The sequence below is a fragment of the Caretta caretta genome, chromosome 2 (assembly GCF_965140235.1).
Source record: "Caretta caretta isolate rCarCar2 chromosome 2, rCarCar1.hap1, whole genome shotgun sequence".
Taxonomy (NCBI): domain Eukaryota; kingdom Metazoa; phylum Chordata; order Testudines; family Cheloniidae; genus Caretta; species Caretta caretta.
In genome coordinates this window covers 209,575,936-209,603,716 of record NC_134207.1, presented here as the reverse complement: position 1 = coordinate 209,603,716, position 27,781 = coordinate 209,575,936, and the positions used below count along the sequence as shown (strand labels likewise).

Here is a 27,781-nt window from a genome sequence, read left to right as displayed (position 1 = left end):
TCCTGATCTCCTCTGTCTATTTAGGAATTTTATAGAGAGCCCATCACTGAAGCATCTAAGGGCATGACTTCCCCCATGTTATGTGTTGCAAGATCACATTCTGGAACACCAGGATGTTTGTGCACATTGATGTTTGTTGGGACCCTAATTTGGAATGCAGCTCAGTTAGCTTGATAGTAAACCGCCTCATCCCTGAATTGCTTTGAAGTAGCCAGCACTGTTTCCTGAATTTTAGAGAAGCTCAGGGTCTGGTAAACAATCCATTCTTTCTTCCTTCCTGCTGCAGCAGCATTGTCCTCCATAATGTCCAGACTGGCCTAGGGAAATGGGCACCTCTGGGTAGAAAGGAGATCCTAGCTTTTTACTTCCTCCCATTCCCAGGGCTGTTTTTAATAATACTATGCATATCCTAAACTTTATTTAATGAGGTCTTTTGTACATATATGCCCATGAAGGAAACTCAGGCACAAAGAGGTTGTGGCATACCCAAGGTCACAAGGTAGTTTATGGCTGAGGTGGGAACAGAACTGAGATCTTTGATCTCTGATAAACTGTTTCAAATCACTGTTCTTAGATATGGGGGATAATATTTCTTGCCCATCTTTGTAGAGGTTTACACATGACCACTAATTGTAAAGTGCTTGGGTCCATTTTACAGACAGAAAATCTGAGTTACAGCAGGTTTAGACTTCCCAGTGCAGCATGTGATGTACTGAGTCTTTTGTTTTTTGGGAGGGCAGGGGGAAGAGAGAGGAATTAGATTTAAAATCTTTTACTGAAAATACTTGAATGTAGAAGAAGGTTTGTCCCAAGCAAGTGAAACCAAATAAAGGGGTGTGTGTGCCTTTTTTCATTGATGTATACAAATCTGTTTGAAGACCAGCGTGGGAAGGTCACACTTCCAAAGAGATGTGGCATAATTTAATCATGTATAATTGCTTATACAATAGATTTCTATTCTTGATCTGTATGACTAAGGTGTTCTTGACAGTCATGATTAAAGAATTGTCGTACCATTCTAAAATAAGCATCTTGATTCTGTTAATATTCATTTATTTTTAATAGGGAAAAATTGATGGCTTGTGACTTTATTATGGGGTCAAACATCAGTTTGGCAAAAATAAAACAGGATCAGAAACTGATTGAAGAGAATGAAAAGCTCAAAAAGGAGAAAGAGATTCTCCAGGAGGAGAATCACATTCTCCTCCACAATTATAAAGAACTAGAATCGACGATTGCACAGCTGAACCATCAAGTGCAGGTACGTGAAAAAGCGAGGAAGATTCTCCTGGTGCCCTTTCCATCCTCACCATCAAGATTGCTTTAGATTGGAAACTTCATAATCTTGCTGTAGTAGGATACTTACTCACCTGTCTAATAGGCTTATCTGATTAATTTCTATGGAAATCTGTCTTCCACAGTAGACTGAATCTTGCTTCTGGCATATAGACTGAAACTTCTTTCGTACAGAGGAGAGGTCACGTTGGCTTTGAAAACATCAGATTATGTTGACTCATCCACAACTTGAGTCACATAACTGGATGAAATAGATTGCTTCTCTAACTGTGGTGCCAAATAAAACACAAGTGTATGTGTGTTATACTCCACAGTAAAAGATATTTGTTCTAATTGAGAAACATAGTACTTAGTACCAGACTTACTGATTGATTTTGAAAATGGATAAGTGGAATATGGTGTGAAAGAAGATGCTTGACCCAAATTATCAAAATGAGAGCGTGTCTCCTATGTTAAATGAATCTTGTGTTAGCTCAGGTTTGAATAACATGAGATATGTACATTTCAGAACTGTTGAAAGAGCTGGTTACCTTTGATCTGATTCCTTGAGGTTGGGCAGTTGAGGTGGGTGCGTGTCTACGTCCCATTCTTCCAGAGATGTGCATTTGTGGAGGCCAATCGTCCACTGTGAATACAGGTTTTGGGGTATTGATAGAGTAACTGGCACACAGGCGCCTGTCTCCTCTCCCGTTCCTACTGGACAGCAGATCAAACTGAAACAGACAGGGAGGAGAACTCAGGACTGGGAGTGCAAGTGAGAGGGAGCAGGAATGTTCAGACCCAGCTTTGCTGCCCAGTAGCACTGCCATATCCTGTGGTGAATTGCCTCTCTTTAGGAGGGCAGCTTTTCTTGCCTCATCTCTCCATGACTGATCAGTATGCAAAAGTCATCACCAGCGCTTCTGTCCTCTGAAGATACTATCAGATCTTTGACAGGTTTCAGAGTGGTAGCTGTGTTAGTCGGTATCAGCAAAAACAATGAGGTGTCCTTGTGGCACTTTTAGAAACTAATAAATTTATTTGGGCATAAGCTTTCATGGGCTAAAACTCAAAGTGGGTTTTAGCCCATGAAAGCTTATGCCCAAATAAATTTGTTCGTCTCTAAGGTGCCACAAGTAGTACTCGTTTTTATCAGATCTTCGTAACTCCAGATAAGTCGGAGTAACGTTGGTATGTCTACACTGCCGTTAAAAACCCACGGTACCAGTGGACTCTGGCTCGGGATAAGGGGTTGTTTAATTGTGGTGTAGATGTTTGGCCCAAGCCCAATGTCTACACCAAAATTAAACAGCCTCTTAGCCTGAGCTGTGGAAGCCTGAGTCAGCTAGCATGGGCCAGCTGGAAGTGTCTAATTGCAGTGTACGCATACCCCTTAACAAACAAGGTGGCAGCCAGTGGCCTGTAAGTGAAGTTGTTTGAATGCCTGGAGTACAGATGAGCCCTTTTAAAGGAGATAGAATCTCTGCCTTCTAAGAGTTCTGCTGGCTTTCTTCTCACTTCCTAAGATGAAAGGTTGAGTGCCTTTTTGTGTTAATCATGCATAGAATCATAGAATATTAGGGTTGGAAGGGACCTTAGGAGGTCATCTAATCCACCCCCTCCTCAAAGCAGGACCAGTCCCCAACTCCATCATCCCGTCCAGGGCTTTGTCAAGTCTGACCTTAAAAACCTCAAAGGAAGGAGATTCCACCATCTCCCTAGGTAACGCATTCCAGTGCTTCACAACCCTCCTAGTGAAGAAGTTTTTCCTAATATCCAACCTAAACCTCCCCCACTGCAACTTGAGACCATTACTCCTCTTTCTGTCATCTGGTGCCACTGAGACCAGTCTAGATCCATCCTCTTTGGAACCCCCTTTCAGGTAGTTGAAAGCAGCTATCAAATCCCCCCATATCCTTCTCTTCTGCAGACAAAATAATCCCAGTTCCCTCAGCCTCTCCTCATAAATCATGTGTTCCAGCCCCCTAATCAATTTTGTTGCCCTCTGCTGGATGTTTTCCAATTTTTTCACATTTTTCTTGTAGCGTGGGGCCCAAAACTGGACACAGTACTCCAGATGAGGCCTCACCAATGTCGAATAGAGGGGAACGATCACATCCCTCGATCTGCTGGCAATGCCCCTATATATACATCCCAAAATGCCATTGGCCTTCTTGGCAACAAGGGCACACTGTTGAGTCATATCCAGCTTCTCGTCCACTGTAACCCCTAGGTTCTTTTCTGCAGAACTGCTGCCTAGCCATTCGATCCTTAGTCTGTAGTGGTGCTTGGGATTCTTCCGTCCTAAGTGCAGGACTCTGTACTTGTCCTTCTTGAACCTCATCAGATTTCTTTTGGCCCAATCCTCTAATTTGTCTAGGTCCCTCTGTATCCTATCCCTACCTTCCAGCATATCTACCTCTCTTCCCAGTTTAGTGTCCTCTGCAAACTTGCTGAGAGTGCAGTCAACGCCATCCTCCAGATCATTAATGATGATATTGAACAAAACCGGCCCCAGGACCGACCCTTTGGGCACTCCACTTGATACTGGCTGCCAACTAGACACGGAGCCATTGATTGCTACCCGTTGAGCCCGACAATCTAGCTAGCTTTCTATCCACCTTATAGTCCATTCATCCAGCCCATACTTCTTTAACTTGCTGGCAAGAATACTGTGGGAGACAGTGTCAAAAGCTTTGCTAAAGTCAAGGAATAACACGTCCACTGCTTTCCCCTTTTCCACAGAGCCAGTTATCTCGTCATAGAAGGCAATTAGATTAGTCAGGCATGACTTGCTCTTTGTGAATCCATGCTGACTGTTCCTGGTCACTTTCTTCTCCTCTAAGTTCTTCAGAATTGTTTCCTTGAGGACATAACCATGTTTAAATTAAAAGGTTGTGACATAGTACATAAAAGACAAGTCTTCCCTTCCCATGGCTGCATGCTGGGTGGAGCAATTTAGATAATTGATTTTAAAAAATCTTCTTGATTTATATCAGTTTGAGGCTTTCAAAAACTAATTGGAAAATGATTATTATTGCAACTTTAGATTAAAATTTAATATGAACTCAACTATATATGCTGTTTGTTCTGAATGGCACTCCTAGTAGGGTATCTTATTTAAGTTTTACAAAACTGGTACAGGCCTCCCCTCCGTGCCCCCCCCCCCCCAAAAAAAGAAAAAAAAGCTGAAAGTAAAGGACCTGATCCTGCTAATAGTTATGCAGGTATATAATTTACTTACAGATGTTCCTGTTGATGACATTTTAATGAGCATAAGTATTTGCAGCGTCCAGGGCTAAATTGCTTTTATTAAAAACTGTACTTAGCCTTTGACCCTTCAAAACAAAATTTCTGTGTTCAAAATAAGCTTCTAAATAACTTTTCATGGTTAACTGTTTAAATATACATACACCAAAGTTTTCAAAAATAGGATAAAATTAGGTGCCAAGACATGGATTTAGAAGCCTGAGTGTGATTTTTTTTAAAAGCACCTAAATGATTTATGTGCACAAGTCCAGTTAACTGCTCGCTGCAAACCCTGATCAAGGAGTGTAGCCTGGTATGAGTTTTTTTCATCTTTATTGATTTGTGGAAGTTCAGTATATTGGAAGAGTGATATTGATTGCAAATATAGCACAGGGTATTTGCTTATCAATTGGTGTTTGCATTTGTGGTGTTCGGACAGTAAAAATGTTAATGGGGTCCTGGACTTGTTTTTTTCAGCATCGATGAGCGTTTTAAGTGTAATATTTCTTAGTGGGAGGAAAATCTCAATAAAATCTGAAATTCTGCAAACAGTTAGGAAACGGAAGAAGTACAAAGCATCTCCTTCAACGATTTAAGACTAAAAGGGGAAGAAAGTAAAGAACTAGCAATATTTAAATACAAAAATATAATTTTTTAAAACCATTATTTTCATCCACCATAGGTACATGATCATATATAGCCATTTTGTCTGTGCTGGGCACAGACATGTCTGTATTTCATTTCTAGTTAAAAATCCCAATAATACTGTGTTTTAGTAATCTAGGCCAATGATTTAACCATTATTTGTGTCCTTTGTCACCCCTTCTCTGTCCCCACCCGCCAAAAAATCAATAATGCAGGAAGAAAAGGAAGCATCTAAGGAAACTCTTAAACATCTGGGGGAAACTCTGCATACGTATGTAGGAACTAAACTGAGAAGTTTGGCTGCCCAGGTTGAGGTACTGAAAGAAGTTAGGTATGTGCACGTTTTTTAACTGTACCAAATTACCACTGCTGTATTTTTTTCTTTTAAAATGAGTGCATGCTATTTGTTCCCTCATTCAGTTTTAATTTTTGTAGTCATTATTTTATTCTGCTATTTTCCTTTTAACAAAACTAACACGAAAAGCCGTAGAGAAGTCTTTTGGACTTGCTACTACAATCCTTGACTGAAATCTGCAGCTTTTGTATCCAGCTGTCAAGTTGGTAGACTAGTCCCTGCCTTCCAATGTTGGTTGGATAGATCTGAAGATTTTAGTTAAGATCTTCGTATTTCTTTCTTACTATCATAGCAAACAGCTTGAAATTCCTATTCAGAGTCCTCAGGCAGTTTCTGATTAAAGTTGTTAAAAAGTATGAGCACAGTGAAATACTTTCACTGCTGATCATCGGCTAGCCATTCAAATTACACACCCTCTATCTGGGATGGGCTTTAAGAGCGCATGCTACTATTGTTATTCAAGCTAGCTAGATCAGAGCTAACTCAGGTATGGTGCAGTGTGCTGTGGCCACACCTTTGATTGCAGTGTAGACATAAGTCTTTCCTGTGGTTCCCTCTCTGTGCTGCTTTGTTTTGTGTTGCCTTTTTGTTGTGTGTAGATTGCAGAGTGAAACAAAATGAAGCAGTACAGGGCAGCTGTGGAAAGGGGCTGTGCTGGGAGAAGTCTAGGATAGACGTGACATCAATTCTAGTGAGAAGGAAGTCACTATAGTGTGTTTAAGAGATAAAATGGATGAGCTTTTCAAAGAGAGAGGTGCCTAGGGTAGAGAATAAATCTAAGAAAAATGAACAGACAAAATATAAAGGGAGAGAATGAGAAAGCACAGAGCAAGAGAGAAAACGCAAGTGTAGCCTCTTATACTATTGAATATTCATATATACCTGTTACTTCCTGCAATATTGTGTTACTTGCTGGCAGATGTCATACCGTTTCATTATCTTCTTTTTTGAGATGGGAGTGGGTGAGAATACCTGCAGGGACAAGTGAAAGTTCTGCTGACTCACTGTTATTGGATATGAAATTAGGTTAATGTGGCAGGTTTTAAAAAACAATTATGTGCACCACTATTGAGTAATATTGTTCTAATATTGTTTCAAGCTATGAAGAAAAGTGTTTTCCAGCTAAATATTCTTGTTTAATTCTTTCTCTCCTCACCACCCAGGTGTGCAAATATGAATGTTCATTTTGGAGATGACCTCTTCAGAGCTGTAAAGGAGGTTACTGAAAGGTGTCTCATTGTTCCGTCTTCCTTGGGAAAGTTGGAGAAGATTTGGGCAGAATATAACTTGGCTCAAGAGATGATTCAGTTGTGCAAAAATGTGGTGGGTTGGATGTTTTTTCCTCAGAGCGGTAATTTATAGCATGTTGATAGAGTACATTAGTCTTATAAAGTGAACTGTGGTATCATGAATAGAGAATGGAAAAATCTACCTTGCCTCGGGAAACTGCAACATTTTCCAGGAATGAAAAATTTGGATTGTTTGCTTCATTTTGAAGAAAATTAAACTTTTGACACTCCTGACTTAAATGAGGCTTTTGGGGCATTCAGAGCCATTAGAACATGGCAGGTGAAGGTTATTGGTATGCTCCTTGCTCAGAAGGCGAAGAGATGTGATATGGGTTTTAACCAGGCTGCAACTTTATTAGTCAAATTACATCCAAGGTTCCCATCGGGGAACAGTCCAGTGCAGTGACTTGCACCCCATTGATCTTTTGCCTTTTCTTGGGGCTCCCACTACAGAGGGAGCCAATCATCAAACTAAGAAGTTCTCTGTGCGCCTCCACTCGCTCTCTAGCATGTCCCCTTTGGTGGTTGAGGCGAGAGGGGACCTTGGCACCCCTCTCCCCCCCAGCCAACATTGCTATCAAGCACATTGATGGGGCAGTCCCCCTGCGGTAGTATCCTAGCCCCTGGTTTCTACTTGCCCTCTGGGGGTTAGACACATGCCCCATCATTGGGAGGCTGCTATGTTACCTTTTTGGATCTGGAGCCTAAATCAGCAAGTTCCTGCACTGGGTACCTGCCAAAAGTTGTGGCAAGTGAATGTCTCTCCAATAGATCCAAACTTTGCCCTCCGGGACAGGGAGAATCCCAGCCCTCTGGTTGCCCAAAACTCAACCCCTAGATTTCATTGTGAGGAAGGTGAGAAAACCTCACCAACCTTGGCCAGTTTATGGTATGTAGAAACATTCCTTCCCAGCCCCAAAGTGGTGACTACCACAGCCCGCAGCAACCTAGATAAGGGAGGGAATGTTGGTTGACTGCTGGAAGCCAGCAAACAGAAGTGGCCTTGAGCACGGGGATCCTATCATGGCTGCAAATCTTGTGCCAAATCCCGTGAGACCGTAAGCCCACCCTGGAAGTTCTGAGGAGGCTGGCAGTCTTATGGGATCCACTCCCTGCTGTTTGCCCCTTCTTGTTGTGTTAGCCATCAAAACACACACCTTCCTAGGCTCAGGGCTCTTTTGTGTTGTTATTAAAGTTGAAACTAGTTTCCTATAACGTTGGAGATTGTGTCTCTCTGTCACACCCCACAAGTGATCTTTGAGACAGTATGCTAAATACAGGAGAGCTCTATGTTCCCTCTGTGTAGTAGGGAGAAAACAAAAGTGTTAATGATACAGAAATGGGTGTGGTGATCTAGTGTAGGAGAGAGCATGCCACCCAGCATAGCCATTGGCAGTCTCTTTACGTCAGTTAACTTGATTGGAGCCGACCCAAGTCAGGGAAAGTTCTAGTTATGTGCTTTACTGGTGATTGATGGGCAGGACAGGGTGGAAAAGGGGGATCCCCCTCTCCATGTCCCCCATGTATGGCTCCAGCATTGGGAGAAATCAAAGAGAGGAGTGGTTGAAACCAGTGTTCTGTGGAGTCCTTGGAACGAGCAAGAGAAATCAATGGTGTGTATATGTTTTGGGGACAAAGATGAGGGGATTATACTTCCGCTAGCAGGAGGCTGCTTCTACCTCAGGTACTTCTCCAAAGCTACCCAGGAGAACGGGGAAAGGAGCCGTTATTCACACAGCACCCCTCTCTCCTCCAATGTGCGCGCACACATGTTATTTTCCCCTGATTGCGCTCCCAAGTGGCAGCTTCTTTAGGCTTCCCTTACAGGCTTCCTGTGCACTACATCCCTCTTTGGTACTGGCTTGTGCTGCTGCATGTTCTGTAATGTTTACCTACCTCATAATTCTGCTATAGAGGCTAAAATAATGTTTGCAAGGAGTCTTGAGGTTTTTTTTATATGGAGGATGCTGTAATATAGCTTTATCCATTATCTCAAAGGACTTTGCAGAGCAAGGTAAGAGTATCATAAGTGCAAAGTAACTTTTGTTATTAATACATTTATCCCTTTCTGTATAACCTACCTGGGAGAGTCACTATGACCAAGTTCAGCAGTTCTGCAGATAAAGTGAACCCTCAGGATTCATCATTGCTAGAAAAGATAACTTTATCTTACAAAATGTGAGACCAGTAGACAATGTGTCATGAATTTTCTCCTAAATTTAAGAAAAAACATTTGAAGTAAGTCTATTTACTTCCCAAGCACTGCAGAATTATACTGATGCATTAGCTCGTGAAATGGACTAGAAAATTACTGTAAATAGAAGAGAAACAAGTCCCTTTTCCTCACCATGCATGAGCAATATTTAAACTAAACAATAGTTAAAAAGAAACTCTTTTTAAATTTTCAGCTTTTAATGATCCAGTAGGTTAATTGTAAACAACATAAAGAGATTTGTTTTTAAAAATAGTGTTTAACTTTGCTCTGCGTGAGTAACACCCACTACGAACACATATGTTAACAGTAAAACAAATGAGCTTGTTATAATTTGTTTACAGAGAGGTGGTCAGTAATGAAGAGAAATAGGTTGGTTGCCAGGGCTTTGATATTCAAAATTGTTTAAGAGTAGCAGCAGAGAACAAAGAGAAAGAAGGAGCTTACAGCAGTCTTAAGAAAGAAGGAGCAGTCTTAAGGATTTATTTAAGTGACTTGTCCTTGGGAACATCCTTCATCCCAGATGAAGCAGCAGCAGTTGAAATCTTTTTGAGATACATGGGTTAATCAAATATGAGCAGCAGAGGACAAATAAAACAAAGATCCAGACTAAGAGTGAAACCAGCACTTGAGTGATCTGCAGAATTCATTTTAAGGTCTCCCTCTCCCACCACCTCTGATTTGCTACAATTCATTTATGGAAAAATCACTTAGGGAAAATAAGCTGAGCAAATGCTAGAAGTGACCTGATGCGTGAAGAGGATCTCTCTAGTCTCAACAAGTTCGTTCTCTGTGAGATAATTGGATAAGTTTGGAACTGTCTGCAACCAGCCTGTAATTTTCTGTGAAGAGATTTTGTAATAGTGTATTACAGCACACCGAATTGTTACATGATAAACATCATGAAGGGAAGATCTCTTCACATGGCAACTTTTTGTTAATCCTGATATGCTCTAATTGGTGGGACATAGCATTGGGGTTCCACTCCCTGCTTGTTGTGGATGGCTAACAGTATGACAAATGCTACACACCCAGTAGAAAAGTTTCTTTTTACAAAACTATACTTTGGATCATGTTTGACCTGATATGTCTCCAATTACATAGAATCTAGCTATCATCTTGTTTGGAATCTTGTTTGAGCGCTCTGACTGTGCAGTGAAGAGAACAAGAGTTCCTGCGGCAGGGTTACAAGTAGCATGAAGAGGAAAAGTTGAATAGACAGGTAATAGTGCCAGGGGACAGGCAGGCCTGAGAGGAGCAGAGGACATACAAATGGGGAAGTGTGTTCAGGCTTAGAGCAGCCTGAAGAATTAATTTAGACACCAATTCCCCAGGTGAAGTAGCAGCAGCTAGAGGCAGAAAATTTTGCAGCTCCAGTGGGATTTGTGGGGCAAGTACCTCTGAAGTCTTTGGGAAGTGTAGAAGAAAGAATTTGAGTTGTAGTGACTCAATACCAAAACACTTTTCTTAAATAAAAAAATTTCTTGTTTTTAACAAAAGCTGTCTTGTTTTTAAAGGACATAGAACTTTTCTAATGAATTACCTAAATTTAAAATCCATGTGTAAGTGGAATAACACACTCCATAGAGTGTTAGTTAAAAATCACCTCTATTGGGTTGATGAAAACACAAGGCATGCACCTCAAAGGTTGATTAATATACACCTAATCATCATTACATACATCTAAATAATTTTGCTCTAAATGTTGACTTTTAATCTATCTACAGTTGAACAGGTCTCAAAGATTGAGAAATATTTGTCTTCAAAATTGTCTGATGATTTTAATTCCATATGCAGTTTGAAATGAAGTGCATAAAAACCCAGTGAGCCCAAATAGGCAATGGACAGAAAATTTGTTGATTATGTCTACTTGCTCATTCTGTCCATTTAACTCATTAAAACAATTTTTATTAGCTCCTTCATGCTATGCACTAGCCTTAGGAACATTATTGATATTTCCTCAATTCTTCCTTCTCTACCCTCTCTGCTATGTTGGTACTTTATCTTGTCACATCTCTAATTAGTTTGTAAGATCTCTGAGGCAAGGATCTTTTCTTTTTTTTTTTGGCAGGCCCATAACATAGTAAATAACACATGGACAAGTAAACCCAATACAGGACTGGTTGCATGAGGAATATAATGCTAGTTGCAGGGCAAATTATATAATATGATCTTAATTTTCAGCATCTTTACTTCCCCCAGTTTTTTTAGACTGACTTAACTAGATTCTTCCAATTTTTGTGTGTACAGCCTGCAGTGGGTGGCTTTTGAGCCTGTATAGTAAGTGTAAGGTAAAGCAGACCTGATATGGAATGAGATGTATCTAGATGCAGTTTGGCAAGTTCTTGACCCCATTTTTTTTTTATCAGGACTGGGTTTATGTACACTGTGAAGGTCTTCCCTTTCCTAGTGGGCCTTGAGAGTTATATCTCTGCCTTAGTGCTCCATGTGGAAAGTCTCTAATTTTGGTGTTTTTTGCCTCTGGCACAAGTGAACAGGCACAAGTGACCAATTAAATGGTAGACATTTTGGGGATACTAACACTATTGATCTTGAGCCGTTTGTTGGTTTCCCAGACTTACTATGTTGGGGGAGGGGATATAACCCCCCCCCCCGCACCACAGTAACATTTAACTTTTAAAAATAGGAGGTACACAAGAATGAGGATGGCAGTTAAATGACATATTAAAAAGAACAATCATAAGGGTAACATGCCTGCAAGCAGCATGAGGACTATTTAAAAACACCATAATAGAGGCTCAGAGTAAATATACATCCCAACATCAAAAGAGACAGGAGGACCAAAAAGAATGGCTAAACAGTAGAGCGATGGAGGTTGTTAGAGACAAAAAAGGAATCCTTTAAAATTTGGAAGTCTAATTCTAATGAGGAAAATACAAAGGAGCACAAACTCTGGTAAGCAAAATGTAAAAGTGTAATAAGGCAGGCAAAGAAAAAATTTGAGAAGCAACTTGTTAAAGATGCAAAAACTAACAATTTTGTTTTTAAGTACATCAGACCCAGTAAGCCTGCCAAACAGGCAATGGGGCCATTAGACAACAAAGGTGTTAAAGGAGCACTCGGAACATGAGGCCATTGCAGAGATGCTAAATGAATTCTTTTAATCCCTCTTCACTGCAGAAGATGTGAGAGGGAGATCCACATCAGAGCTATTCTTTTTGGGCAGCAGTTCTGAAGTACTATCCCCAATTAATGTGTCACTAGCAGAGATTTTGAAACAAATTGATTGACTTAATGGTAATAAGTCACCAGGACCAGAGGCATTCACCCAAGAGTTCTGAAGGAACTGTGTGCACATGAAATTGCAGAACTACTGACTCTAGTATGTAACCTATCACGAAAATCAGCTTGTGTACTAGATCAGTGCTTCTTAAGCTATCTGATGTGGGGGACCGGCAATTTCTTTTTTTCCAATGTGCACGCAGACCAGCAGCCGGTGGCTCATGGACCGGCAGTGGTCCGTGGACCACCACTTTTAGTAGCACTGTACTAGATGACTGGAAGGTAGCTAATGTAATGCCAATTTCTAAAAAGGGCTCTAGAGGAGGTCCTGGCAATTACAAGCCAGTGAATGCAATTACAAGCCAGTGAACGTAACTTCAGTACTGGGCAAATTGGTAGAAACTATGCTAAAGAACAGAATTAGCAGACACATAAACACAGTTTGTTAGGGCAAAGTCATCATGCCTCACCACTCTAGTGTGTATGTAGTTAGTGTACATAGTTAATGAAAATAGATCTTGTTATTTGAGGGACTCTTTCGCCCCAGGGGCCGGGCATATCCCAGTCTCCAGACTTTAAACCTTGTGCCTCCTGTGACAAACCTATTCCCATGAGTGACCCACATTCCAGCTGCTTGAAGTGCTTGGGGAAACTCATGTGAAGGACAAGTGCCAGAACTGTCATGACTTCAGACTCCACACTAAAAAAGACAGAGACATTAGCCTGAAGATGATCCTCTTGGAAGCCGCTCTTAGAGTTGAGCTGCTCCAATTCAGTGCCAAGCACTTTGGCATTGGTGCGAAGTGTCCCTTGGCACCGAGCTCTTCCCGGCACTGTTCAGTTGGGTACCGAGGAAGAAGCACAAAAAGCAGCAAACTAACAGTGCAGAAGAAAGACAAGCAGGAGAAAAGCAGCACAATGAGACCTGTGCTGGGCTGCTCTTCCACTCCTGGGTCTACGATGGTACTGTCGACTCTGCCTAGAATGATGAGTCTGGTACAGGCCCCTCTGCCGATACATGGAAGCCATTGTGGCACCAGCGGTCTGATTGTTTCATTGACGCTGGAGGCTTTCCAAGTTACGAGGGGCCTACTTTCTCTCCCAGTCCCCCTCCCCCAACTCTGTTGGGACACCCTCCAGCTCCGATATCCAGAAGTAGGAAGGAACAAGGGGTGTTGGGCTCCTTTCTAACACCCACTAGAAGCAAGCCGACCCTGATCCCAGGGTCCCAACCATCTCCAGTCTGCCATCGGTCCACAGACCCCGGCACGGCACGGTGGCAGAATTTGTACCGCTCCTCTGTGGTCTCAGAGAGAGGACTCTTCTTCTGAATCTGAAGGAGAACCGTATGTGCAACCTAAGGCTCAGCACCGGTACCCAGCCTGTGCACCACCAGACTTCGATACTGGTCCCCCCTCCGGTTCCAGTGGCCTTACTGGAACCCTTGGGTGTTTCCCCTCGCATTGTTCCTACTCAGTGGCTTCTGAGAAGTGGACTAAGCTCCTTATCACTTGACACCAGACCCCGCCTCCAGTACTGATGTTCAGGAGATGGCTCAGGTGGACATTGTTGAGGCTGAGGAAGAAAAAGGAGCCTCTCCTCCTTTGCAAGCCGCCTCATTTTCTCCAGACGAGGTTGTCAATGGGACCCAGTAGCCTGATTCTGCAGGACGATTTCAGGGCCCACCAGGACCTTTTGAAGTGGGTAGCTTCATTGGAATTTGGGTCTGGAAATTGAGTAGCTTAAAGAGACATCACACAGCCTTATTGATATCCTGGCTGCAGCAGCTCCCTCCAAGGTGGCCTTACCCATCAATAAGGCTGTGATGAGACTGGTCAAGGCTCTCTGGCAAATTCCTTCTTCTCTGCCCCCCAACCTCAGAGGGCAGAGAAAAAATATTATGTCCCAGTGAGTGGATTTGAATGCTTGTACTTGCATCCCCCTCCAGCATGCCTGATTATGTTTGCAGCAAATGAAAAGGATAGGTAGGGCCAGTCAAGCGCTACCACTAAACAAAAAGACACCAAGAAACTGGACATTTTCAGGAGAGAGAGTTTTCGACAGGTAACCTTCAACTATGTATCTCTAACCAGCAAGCTTTTCTGGGGAGATATATATATATATAATAGTGGGACTCCCTGGTGATTATTTAAAGATTCTCTGCTTCAAGATTCAAGGAAGGAGTTCGCTGCCCTCTTGGAAGACGGTAAGAATGTGGCCAGGACACTCTGCAGGTGGCGCTGGATGCAGGCAACTTGGCAACCAGGACAGTGGCCTCCACTGTCACCGTAAGGCCTTGTTCGTTACTTCAGTCCTCGGGGCTTCCTCATGAGGTCCAACAGCCCATCCAGGACCTCCCCTTCAAAGGCTCCTCTGTATTCTTGGAGCAGATAGACACAAGATTTCAGGGCCCGAAGGACTCAAGGGCCACCCTACGATCCTTAGGCTTTATGCTCCATCAGCTTCCAGGAAGCACTTCAGGCCCCAGCAGCCTCTTCATTTCTTGGTGCCTACCAAAGAAAAGGGAGAGGTTAAAAGCAGTGCCAACCACTCCCGTCCACCTCAACCTCACAGCTGGGGTCTCAGAGGTACTCTGGTGGGCCCATGCAGGCCTTTTGAAGGCGCACCTGGGGGCGATATACCAGTCACCATTTCAGATCCCTTCCCCATCCCTCTTCAGGGACCCTTCTTAGGAGAAACTCCTTGTCCAGGAAGTGCAATCCCTTCTATGAATGGAGACTGTGGAGGAGGTTCCACAAGAGGAACGGGGTTTTATTTCCAATATTTACTAATCCCAAAGGCCAAAGGGTGCCTCTGGCCTATTCTGGACCTGCATTGCCTCAAGAAATATCTCAAGAAACTGAGGTTCCACATGGTCTCCCTGACCTCCATCATTTCCTTCCTGGATCCAGGAGACTGGTATGCTTCCCTCGACTTCAAGGACGCATGCTTTTACATTTCTCTCTTCTGTGGCCACAGAAGATTTCACAGGTTTGTTGTGGGTTAGCGCCACTATCAATTCAGTGCTCTTCCTTTTGGCCTATTGGTGGCCTCCCAGGTCTTCACGAAGTGTAAAGCAGTGGTAGTAGCAGCCTTCCTCAAACAGTGAGGCATCCAAGTCTGCTCGTATCTCGAGGCTCGATGACTGGCTGATCAAGGGTTGGTCACAGACTCACATTCAGAACAGCAACAACACGGTCCAAGCCACCTTCCGAGTGCTGGGGTTGCTGCTGAACTAACAAAAGTCAACTCTTGTTCCGGCTCAGAGAATAGATATTATTAGGGTGGTTGTGACGGGTTGGATCACAGAAACCCCCTGGGAGCTGCCACCTGATGTTCCAAGACTACTTCTGCCCCTGTTTTCCTGCCCAGCAACTTAGGACTTCAGAGTCCTGCCTGGTTTGAGCCAGACCCGCCTGCTACAAACTCAGACCCAGGTCTGAGCCATGTCCCCTAACAGATGTAGGCTTAACTGAAAGCAGTTTACAGTAGTGTGCCTGTCTTTATCATTCAGATGTCCAACTCCCAATAGGGTCCAAACCCTAAATAAATCTATTTTACCCTGTATAAAGCTTTTCAGGGTAAACTCATAAATTGTTCGCCCTCTATAACACTGGTGGAGAGAGATGCACAGCTGCTTGCCCCCCCCCCCCAAGTATTAATACATACTCTGGGTTAATTAATAAGTAAAAAGTGATTTTATTAAATACAGAAAGTAGGATTTAAGTGGTTCCTAGTAGTAACAGACAGAACAAAGTGAAATACCAAGCAAAATAAAATAAAACACGCCAGTCTAAGTCTAGTACAGTAATAAAAACTGAATACAGATAAAATCTCATCCTTAGAGATGTTTCAGTAAGTTTCTTTCACAGACTGGACAGACAGTACCGTGGCCATTTCTATATCACCAAGGGAGGGAGGTGCCCAGTCTTCAGCCCTGTGTCAGGAGGCTATCCGTCTATGGGACTTCTGCACAAAGCAATCTATTCATCTCAAGGCGTCCCATCTCCTGGGAGCCCAGAATGTACAGGCAGATCACATCAGCAGATCCTTTTCCTCTTGACATGAGTGGTCCCTTCATCTGGAGGTCACCAGGTTCATATTCTGAAGGTGGGGCCTCCCCAGGTGGACCTGTGTGCTACCAGAGAGAATAGGAAATGCCATCAGTTTTGCTTGGTACATGGGCACAGCCCATGCTCCCCCTCCGACGCTTTCCTGCTCCCATGGAAGCAGATCTCCTATTGTACATCTTTCCTCCAATCCTTTGGGTCCACAAAGTCCTTCTAAAAGTCAAACGAAACAAGGCAAGAGTTACTCTGGTAGCCCCAGCATGGCCACGCCAACACTAGTTCGACACGCTCTTGGACCTGTCAGTAGCAGCTCCACTCTATCCAGGGCCGGCTCCAGGCACCAGCGCAGCAAGCAGGTGCTTGGGGCGGCCAACGGAAAGGGGCGGCACGTCCGGCTCTTTGGCGGCAGGTCCCTCAGTCCCCCTCAGAGAAGCAGCAGTGGTAGAGCTGCCGCCGAAGTGCTGCTGATCGTGGGTTTTTTGTTTGTTTGTTTTTTGCTGCTTGGGGCGGCAAAAACGCTGGAGCCGGCCCTGACTCTATCTCCCATTCTGTCCAGACCTAGTCTCAAAGACTACAGCCGGTTGCTTCACCCGAACCTTGCCTTCTTGCACCTAATTGCATGGATGCTGCATGGCTGAATCCAGAAGAACAGACTTACTTGGAACAGGTCCGGCAGATTTTGCTAGGTAGTAGAAAGCTGTCCACGAGGGCTTCCTATCTCACTAATTGGAAACTCTTCTTGACATGGGAGTCTCTCAAGCTCTCTCTCTGTCTCAATCTTTCCTTCAGTCTATCTTGAACTACTTGCTCCACTTAAGATGCGAGGGCCAAGCCCTTCTACTTATCAAAGTGCAGTTAGCAGCCATCTCAGCCTTCCACCCACTGGTGAACAGTAGATTACTGTTCTCCCATGAAGTGACAGGGGCTGGAGAGGCTCTCTTCTCAAATCCATGAGCCGATATCCCCCCAGGGGACTTAAACCTGGTTTTGTTGAGACTCACAGGTCCCTCCTTTGAGCTGCTAGCATCATGTCCCCTGCTGTTTCTCTCTTGGAAGGATGCCTTCTTGGTGGCGATCACCTTGGCCAGAAGAGTCTCTGAAATCAAGGCCCTGACATCAGAACTGCCTTACACGATATTCAAGGACAAGGTCCAACTTGGCCCCCACTTGGCCTTCTTTAGAAAGGTGGTGTCACAATTCCATAACAGTCTGGCCATTTTTCTACCAGTCTTCTTCCTGAAGCCTCACAAGAACTCTGAAGAACAGAGGCTTCACTCACTAGACGTTAGGCGTGCCCTCACCTTTTATATTGAGAGGACTAAACACTTCTGCAAATCAACACAGCTCTTCGTCTCAGTTGCGAAAAGGATGAGGGGGTTCCGTGTGATGTTGTCCTGAATAACTGCAGGTATTTTGGCCTGCTACATGCAAGCGAATGTCCCGCCTCCATCCATCTTAAACACTCACTCCACAAGAGCCCAGGTTTCGTCAGTAGCGTTCCTCGCACAGGTCCCAATCCAGGACATCTGTAGGGCCACAACTTGGTCATCTGTGCATACCTTTGCATTTCACTATGCCATTACCCGACAGGCCCAGAACGATGCCAGTTTCGGGAGAGCAGTGTTGCTGTCAGCATGTCCATGAACTCTGAGCCCACCTTCTGGGGTACTGTTTGAGAGTCATCTAACATGGAATGAACATGAGCAAGCACTTGAAGAAAACACGGTTACTAACCTTTTTGTAACTGATGTTCTTCAAGATGTGTTGCTCATGTCCATACCACAACCAACCCTCCTACTCTTCTGTCAGCGTTAACGGCAAGAAGGAACTGAGAGGGTGAGTGGCTGGCAGCACCCTTTATACTGACGCATGCTCATGCGGCTCCAGAGGGCACTAGAGCTGGTGTGATTGATACCACTAAGGGAAAACTCCCTGGCAATAGTGTATGTGGCATGCACACACCTAACATGGAACAGACGTGGGCAACACATCTTGAAGAACAACAGTTATGGAAAGGTTAGTAACTGTTTTTTCTTCTCACTCTACTAGAAAGGTGGGTCAGAGAAAGCTGAGGTAAAACTGTGGAATTGCAATATTCTACGTTCCACAGTCACAAGACAGTTTCTAAATATTCCTATGTTGTAAATTTTTTGGAGCAAGGACTGACATAGTAAATGTGTGTACTACATCTAGTCAAATGGAACCCCTAATCATTGAAAGGGATCTCTCAGTACCACTGTAATATAAATAATCCAAAAGAAAACTTGTACATGTTAGATGTTTGCAATAGCAATCAAAATCCACCAGGTATGAACTCAATCATACGGAAATCAACCACTGTGTTTGTACTCTACTAGGTTGTATTGGAGGCATGCTTAGATGTGATGGATACAGCATTTCCAGCGGTGGATATAACAGGATTGCTGATCCCCTGAAATAGTGCCTAAAGCCTGTAATTTCATGTGTCACTCATTCCTATTCTAGTGTGATGCATTGTAACCTAACTAGTTAAGCTCACTTTTTATAAACAGGAAGCAATTTTACTTCATAAGGAATCTGAAGGAAAATATCTTGATATCATTTCTTTTTATGTTGTGCTTGCAAGGAGTTTAGAAGTGATCTCTGACTGCTGTTTCTTCTACATAGAATGAAAGTGATGTCTTAATTCTCAAGAGAAATGAAGTGCAACAGAATTTGTACTCTGCAGTGGAAGAATTCATTCGGGAAGTAGAAGAGCTACCTCTCTCTGAGCGTTCAACTATTTTGCAGGTTGGAAAGAAACTTCTTGCTATTATTATTAAACACCTCTAATCTGCTCTTCAATTTTTTTTGAAGTTCAGTGTGGTAGAATTGGAGGTTTCAACAGCAATAAATTGAGCTTAGTGTATTACATGGCTAGGCAGTACAACTTTTTCTACACCTTTCTGCTAAATTATCTCTATAATTTGATTTACTCAGTAATCACAGCAACTTGCAATACACTTTTAAAAAGTTCTAGTCATTTTTGTTCAAAATATGTAATTAGTCCTGTACTTTTACAGTGTATATGCTGAGGTTCCCTATAGTGTTGTTTTTTTTTCCACATGGAAAATGGGGAAGGTAGTGGGAAATTACTTAAAACCATATACAGACATATTTTAAAATATTCAAAAACAGTTCAGCACTGAAAAATGATATCAAACCTGTATTCCTGTTTGTGGAGTTCTTTCATTTGAAGACAAAAGAATGTGAAAACTAAGAATTGCTATAATCCAAAATCATTAAACACTTTTCATCTCTGTATTAAGCCTCAGCCTTTAACAGTTTACTGTTCTGACCCATAAACCATTAGGAAAATGACCAATTGCTGATTGTTTGTAAGCAGTGTGTCCCTGTAAACCCCAGGAACTCTTCATCTGGTGTTGAAAAGGGTTTAGGCAGAGCAAACCAGTGTTCAGCACATTCACAGAAACCCAGCGAAACTTGGCTTCAGTCATGCTATCTCAGTCATGCTTTCTGTAACAATTTTGTCTGATCTCTGTTAGCAGCTAGAATGTTCTCAACACCATTTGAAGTGGGGAAGAGTGGTTAGCAATGGGTTGTCTTTTCTGGGGCAGACAAACCGTAATGTGTGTGCTACTTTTCACATCATGTGTGAATGAATGTCAATCAAGAAGAAATAAGTTGTGATGATCAAGCTCAGTTCCCCTGTAACACATGATGGCTTCGAAACCTGGCCTGTGAAAGTGAGTGCTAGTATTGTATATTAGCTCATGGCCACCTAGGGCACATCTGCAATACTTTTTTCCCCCATTTTTTCCTTTTTTACTCTGTTGTGATAGACACACTTGAAAATGTGACTAAGTTTTACATTTGCAAAAAATTCTTTTATAACCAACATTTCAGTATGTTTGAGGGATTTTTAATGAAGAAACCTTATTGTAGTGAATAATGACAAGCAAATATACATTCTTCTTCATTAAGCTGTACCACTCAAGATCATAGTAACAATGAGTCATCTGAGTACATGCAAAGAAATGAGAACCCAAACTTCGGCCAACCTGTTCAAGTCTGGCACGGATCTGATCAACATGTCAATAAAAATTAGCATTAGTTGAAAACATTTGAATTGGGAGTGTTTTTAAATAGTGCATTCAGAAGTACAGTTATATCTAAAAATACTTGTTTTTCTGATTCTGCTGCTCTACTGCAGAACTGGATGTTCTTGATTCACTAGAAAATGAAGTCATATAAAGAGATTATCTGGGTCTGGCATCATTGGAAAGAATGAAATGTCTTGATCTAATAGTTTCAAATTAGAATAAAACTGATTATTTTCCTAGCTGCATTACAAGATTGTGCTTCTTTAGCTCCACTAGGTGGTAGTCTTTAAACATTTTTTAGATGCTGCACCAGAATAGAATTGCAGCGAGATTTTTTTTCAGATAGTTAATAGTGTTTTGAATGTTGAGTGCATTCAGACCTTCTCCTATTAGTTGTGTTCAACAAAATAAACTTTTTTCTTGTTCTTTAAGATAACTCTGCTGACAGACTCAACTAGTATTGGAAAACGGAGGGTGAAAGACTAAAATAATACTTCCAAATGCTAACACTGCCTTCGTTATAGACTAGTCTAACACATAGCTGCTTGGGTTTTCAGTTACTGTGTTTACTCAGTAAGAGCAGTTATGAAGAAATAGGATTCAATTTACAGGATTTTAACAGGAAAGTTTTCCTTGATAGCCTGATTCCTCATACAGATTATTTCTTCTAACTAGTTTTTCAATGTGACTAGTTCCAGACGTATTTATTACAGGTTTGGGAATAATATTGCAATAAAACTATTTCAGTTCAGAAAGTATGTTGTTACACAGACCTGTTTTCAGGTGCTAAGTAGCACTCTGAAATTAATTTTCTTTTCCAGATGAAATGTCTGTCTTGTTTCTGTCTGCTCTCAACCCAGAGGTTACTTCTCCAATCTCTTCACCAACCCCTGTGCACAAAATAAATTGTGGTAAATTCTTGTCCAGCTGTTCTTGAGAAAGTGTAAAAAAGGGTTTTCATCAGGCAGAAATTCTTCAGATGACTTTTGTGTATTCAAATAATTCAAGTGGCTGCTATAAACTTGTCATAGACCTACCCCTTAGTTAAGAAAAGCATATTTTGCATATTTGAAGAGGTCTGGTTTAGAATGAAGTAGTAGAAAACCATCTGTTATGCTTGCGTGAATCTTATTCACTACTATCACAGTGGTCAGGCACCAATAACAAAATAAATTCAGTGTCCCAGACTGTAGCAGTGTTGCATGTTTTAATGTTGGGAAGTTTATTTACAGTCCCTACCACAGCTAGAAATCTGTTATGCTGCACATTTACAGTATAAGAGTCTAATTGTAAAAATATAATCCTATACAATGCTAGGTACATGTAATGAGGCTATTCTAGTTGTTGGAATAAGTATTTTCTGTCTCTTGTATATCTAAATTCTCAGCCATCCTGTTGCATAATTTTTTTTTGTATTACAGTATTATATGTTATCGTATCTTGTGCATTCAACAAAGATTTACATCTGGTACGTTAACCTTGTAAGTTATGTTGTAGCAATGTTAGTATATATTATTGTTTCCAAAATCATTGGGGAACTGGACATGATCAACCAATCAGAATTGTGTGATCTACACCTGCAAGAAGGTAAGGAGTCAAAAAAGGCTGTTATTCAGGGAAGGGTACCCGGCTAGTCTCCTTCCTCTTCAGTCTTTTTTTTTACCTCCTGAATGTATAGGTGATGCTTCAACCTTCTGATCTATGAAGGACAGTTAAGAGACAACTATGTTATGAAAGATAATTGGAGGGGATAGTTTGCCTATAGCTAAATCCAGGTCTGAGGCACTGGCTGAGACTCCCCCTAGGAATAATCTTCTTCCCATGCTGCTGCCTCTTTCCATTCACCAGTGGCATGGATCACCTCTGCTACGTTTGGGTAAGGCCTCTAATATTGCCACCCTGTGGGGGGGGGGGGCGGAGCCCAGGCTTCGCCTCTGCCTGTCCTCAGCTATCACTGGTGTGATGGGAGAACTTTAGCTATAGGCTCCTCTGTTCTCTATAGCTTCTGGTGATCTTGGGCTCCTTTCCACCCCCATCTCATGTAGCAGCTTATTCCTAAGAGGGAGGTCTGGATCAGGTACATACATGCCTCTACCCTGGTTTCTCTCCAGCTTGCTCTGTCAGCAGCGAGGGTAGTGGTACCAAACTTTTCCTGTCACACTCCCCTCTTACCAGTAATGGAATCTGGCTGCATCCCCCCTCCATTACTGCACAGTTGGCTCAGCAGAGGAGTTTGGGTGAAACTGGGCTTGGGGGAGCAACTGGGGCTAGAGGTGGAGCTGGCCTGGGGGTAGAGAGGGAATGAGGGCAGAACTGTGGCTGGGGGCAGAGTGGAGCTGTGGCTGGGGGTGGAGCTGGTCTGGGCACCTCGGCCTTGAAAGTTCCTCTATGCCTCCTAAGGGGGCATGCCTCACAGTTTGGTGACCATTGAGCTAGGGGAACCTCTTAGTGACTTCTGCCACTTGGAAACGTATAATGGCAGGCAGCTGCCTAAGTTTTCTGCTACAGCAGGAAGTCTTATACAGGTTGCCCTTTCCTGTGGTTCCTGTTGTGCCATTGGGCCCTTTGTTGTGATAGCCTTGGGTTCTGCCAAGGGTACCCGACCCCTTTACTGAGCAGGTGCAGAGCCAGCCTCTTCTGGCTTCATACAGATCCATGCATTTCTTCATCCACAGTGGGTTCTTTGCCTGCTTTCTCCATTGTTTGCATCCACGGCAATGTGTGTATGTGTGGGGGGTTGTTCTGACTGTAGTCGGTTTACATTGTATGGGACGGATCATCAGTCAGCCAAGGGAATCTCCTTCAGCATACAACAACTTTCTGAGTTCAGTGCTTCATCCCTCTTTCCTCAGTCCCAGTTTTAAGACTCCTATCTGTGCTCCCTCATCAATTTCCCCTTTCCCGCCCTCTTGATGCTCCAGTCCCTCTTGCTCCCTGATTCTTGTGGAGAGACCCTGTTGGCATGCCTCTTTGAATCCTGGAAGAGGACAGCTTGCTGGAGCCGTGTTAGTGGGAGAGTTGGGGTGGCAGTATGAAGTACTATGCCTCTGATCAAGCAGAAGCTCTTATTGCTAGGATATTAGCATCTTTGGAGGAAAACAGCCATCTCTAAGAGATGCTGTACTGTTCCCCATAGTGTTCCCTTTCTGCAAGGTTGTCACTGTTGGTAAGTGTCTTACTTCTCCCCAAGTGGCCAATAAGTATTTCTCTGACCTTAAGGTCAAAGTAGTGGGTATCGCCTCTAAATCTGCTCTGCCTACTTTCTCATCACACCAGTGATGCTATTCATCCATAGAGAATCTGGGCCAGATTTGCATTTGCTCTCCTTGCTGTCCTGGTTGTCACCATTTAGCATTGATCGCTCGAGTGCTGCAGTCTGGTCTTAGCAACTGGGTCACAGAGCTGACTGTCAGGGCCACAGAAGTGATCAAGTGGTCATTGGAAGACTCCAGGCAAGTGACATAGTTCTTGTGTAATGTCATTTTTGGTAGTGCCCAGTTGGCCGTCAGCTCTGTTGGTGTCTCCAAGCTTGGCTGCAGGCGAGTTTAGCTCTGGGACTAGAAGGATGACCTACCTGCAGAGAGAAAGCTTGCTGCCAGATTCTTTTTAAAGGAGCTGAACTCTTTGGAGAAGGCCTTGGTAATATAACCTGAGCATTTTGAGGCCTAGGAAAACCCATTGTCTCAGTTTCCAAAACACCCTGCATCAAGCAAGCCTTTCAGCCTCATTCTCTCATGGTTATATTAAGTCCTTTTGATGCAGGGACAATCTAGACAAGTAAAATCAGCAGTTCACCACCTTTAGAGCTCATGGTAGGAGCTTGCAAGCTGATGGGAAGGTGTTTAGCACAAAAAATACTGTCAGCCATTCAAATCCCCTTTTTCGGGGAGCACTTTATCTTTTGGTCAGAGAAAATCAAATGCCATCATCAGAAAGGAACGCACAAATATTCCCCAGCATGGAACTTCTTATCTAGGTGCACAACCCTAGGTTCAGAAAATAGCTTTTTGCCAGGATGTATCAGCGGAGAATTGACCTAGCATTTTCTTCAATTTATTTGTCAGATCTTTTTTATTTAAAAGTGTGGGTTTGCTCCCTAAGCTTTGGCCTGAAAACCATCTCTTTCATGCTGACTTAGTCGTCTCCCCGTCCCCCCCAAGTTCCATATACGGAGGGAAACTCCACGTTTCAAGTATTTATGTTGTATTTAGATTGAACTGGAAGTTTCAGGATTGGAAAAGCCCTGTTTATTAGGGTCTTGAAAATGCACGGGGTAGGCGCCTCAGATACTGCAGTTTCTGTGTGGGATTGTTCTCTTAGATTATGACCAAAAGAGCTCAGGAGAGATTTGACTAGAGACCTGTGTCTCCTGGCATCAGTTTAGAATGTCAGAGCTGTTATGTGGTTGACACATCTCACGACCCACTTGTTCTCTGCATTTGGACCGCTCTGTAGGGAGCAATCTAAGGTGAGCTCCTTTTTTCTTAGTACTATTGGTCACATCCACATCCAGTTCTTGGTCTCAGGGAAGAAGAGATTTGAGAAAGGGAAAATTACTTTATTGTAGTCTCTTCTCTGACCCGCCCCCTCCCCCCACCTTCTGAATCCTTCTTTCCTCTCGCCTGTCTTTTGTATGCTATTAGATATGTCTGAAAGTGCTTGATTGGAAAGGCAGGAGCCTGGTTATGTAGATGCCACCATGATTCACAGACTTTTTGACATCTTACCTCTGGCAGGTGAGAGACATAGCACAGCCAGTTCTGAGAGGAAAGGAGGAGACTACACACTTAGTAGTAAATAATAGTGTAATTTGCGACTTGAATAGGGTGTGGGTCTAGATTTTCAGAAGTGAAAAGTGCTGTAGTGAGTCAGCACACAAGCTTAATTCTTTCATTTGTGATCATACATTAAATGTCTTTTAACGGCCTATTTATAGGACGTCCATCGAGTTCTTTTCTGTTTGCATACCTGCTGTTTTTTTTTTGTTGTTGTTGCTTACCCTGTACAGGAACTGTCTGCTTCTCTGGAGGCAGTATATGGTCAAGCTAGTGAAGCAGATGACTCTGAGGAGGCATTTCAGCAGTTTTTTGAGTGGAAGCAAACTAAACTGGAAGAATTCAGTCGTGTCAGAAGTGGTACAAATGCTTCCCTACAGATTCTTGCAACATGGTTCAGTGGCATGATAAAGGTAGAACAGACTTTACTTCTATCCTGTAATGTATGTGAAAAAGACAGTTCTGCATGCAGACAGTAATCTTGTGCAATAGATGTTTGTGCCTGATAGGCTGACATTACGGGAGAGCTAAATACAAATTTCCATAGTTGTACTTATGAAGAGTGTGATTTGCTGCCAGTGTTTCAGTGCAAAAAGGACAGCACTCAGTGAGGACCAGATTACTATTTTAGCTCAGTACCTAATACGTATTGGAGTCAGCTGGTACAAAATACAAATGCATGCTCTTGGGTTAGAGGACATGTTTTGTGGTTCAGTTAAGTGTTTTCCTGGTCTGACCTAATATAAGCATATCATGGGGGGAGAAAGAACTGCTCAGTGCATTAAAATAATCTGTTCAGACTTTTCTGATGATTAAACAAAAACATCCTCATTGCTCCTTTCATACTACTTTTGAACTAAAGACTTGAGGGTAAATTAAAGGAATCTAATCAAACATCGGTGCTGAAATAGTCTGAGGAGAGAGAAACAAAAACAAGGATTACCAAATAAAAGAACAGGCTGTTTGTGATTTTAAAATGCTCTAGGTACAGATTACCTTTTTCTTGCCTTGAATGTTAGATGGAGGAATTAATTCAAATTGGAAGGTTGTTTGGTATTCTATTTTTACGTAGTATTGTTCCTGAGCTGATGTGCTGTTTTAATGCTATCTTATAGCTTCTTACAACAGTGCTTAGTCTATATCCAGCAGTTTACTCACAGTACATTGGGTAGGGTTCAGTTACCTCCCCTTCCTTCTCCACCCCCAAAAGAAATCAGAGAATCCTCTTTAGAACTTTGCCAGATCAGAATACTGACCCTTGCACTGCTGATACAAGATGATGTGCTTTAAGTGCATACCAGAAATAGAGCGCTATTTTGTTTTACTGGCAGTGAGGTTTATTTTCCTTATTGAATTGTGGTAGTGGGTGCCGTAGAGGTTTAGAAGATGCTGCTGAATGGTGCTGTTGCAGCATTTTCTTTTAAGCTCTTTGGGAACTAGTCAATAATATTGTGGAGCAGCCTTTTGGATATATCTACACAGCCACTAAATGCCTGTGGCTGGCCCGGCTTGCAGGACTCAGGCTGTAAAATTGCTGTGTAGACATTCAGGCTCTAACTGGAGCCTGAGTTTTGGACCCCATGAGAGAAAAGGGTGCCAGAGCCTGGGCTCCAGCTTGAGTCCGAACATGTGCATCACAATTAAACGGCCCTGCAGCCTGAGCCCTATGAGCCAGTCAGCTGACTCTGGTCAGCTGTGGATATTTAATTGCTGTGTAGACATACTCCGTTAGTCTGGAAGGTGTCAGGCAGTGGCTGCCTGAAGACAACTGCTTCTTAGGAGCAGTTGGACAATGGTTTGGGGCCAGGGAGAGGTAAGACTAAGACAATAAAAATGACCTGAACTTCCAAGGATGATTTAAAAGTGAAAAACGCAGTCTGCTTGGATGAGGAAGGAGAATATTATGAAGGTGAGCCATTTATTAACCATTAATAGTTTCAGCCACTTAGGCCTACTCCACACTATAGTATTTTACTACACCTAAGTACTGCTGTGAACAGTTGGGTTACCTGACATGGTGAATGCTTTTTTGGTAGTCAGTATAGACTGGAGTGGGCTGCATTCAGCATGATGTCAGTTAACATAATTATTCACAACTGTGTTGAGTTGCAGTTCAAGTGTACCAGACCTTAGAAACACAGTTACAGTTAAAGCAGTTTTAGTTACGTGACTGATATTATGTGTGATCCAAAATAGTAATATTGCCAAGGGGTATTTTTGTGTGCTGGTGTGACGGCACAAGCTGATGCATTCATTCAAATCTAAACTCTGAAAATAGTCCAGGGAGTTGGGGAATTTCCAGATTGATGTAGCTGTGGTTTTGGATGGGGGAGGGAGCTTTCAGCCCCTAAACCTTTCATCAGCTTCAGATGTGATTCCAAGATTTCTCCATTGCAACTGGCTGGATATTACAGTTCCTGTTTTTGTGAAAAAAGGGTGACCAAACTGGACAGAGAAACTATTTTAATTTTTGTTTTTGTTTTGTTTTTTAAGTTCCTTCAAATGTTTACTACTTTCACTGCAAATCCATTCTTAATATGAATAATAGAATCATAGAATCATAGAATATCAGGGTTGGAAGGGACC

General features: G+C 42.7%; 1 protein-coding gene across 7 annotated transcripts in view; it reads left to right on the top strand.

Moving 5' to 3' along the window:
- The window catches only part of STK31 (serine/threonine kinase 31), an 84,083-nt gene that overhangs the window by 11,443 nt on the left and 44,859 nt on the right, over window positions 1-27,781 (top strand). For 6 of the 7 annotated variants that reach the window (XM_075125787.1, XM_075125789.1, XM_048838394.2 and 3 more), the window contains exons 8-12: window positions 1,066-1,261; window positions 5,385-5,500; window positions 6,688-6,847; window positions 18,985-19,107; window positions 25,429-25,608. In XM_075125787.1, coding sequence (XP_074981888.1) covers window positions 1,066-1,261; window positions 5,385-5,500; window positions 6,688-6,847; window positions 18,985-19,107; window positions 25,429-25,608 — 775 coding nt within the window. The remainder of the gene's footprint in view (window positions 1-1,065; window positions 1,262-5,384; window positions 5,501-6,687; window positions 6,848-18,984; window positions 19,108-25,428; window positions 25,609-27,781) is intronic. The other variant, XM_048838395.2, reaches the window with a different exon arrangement.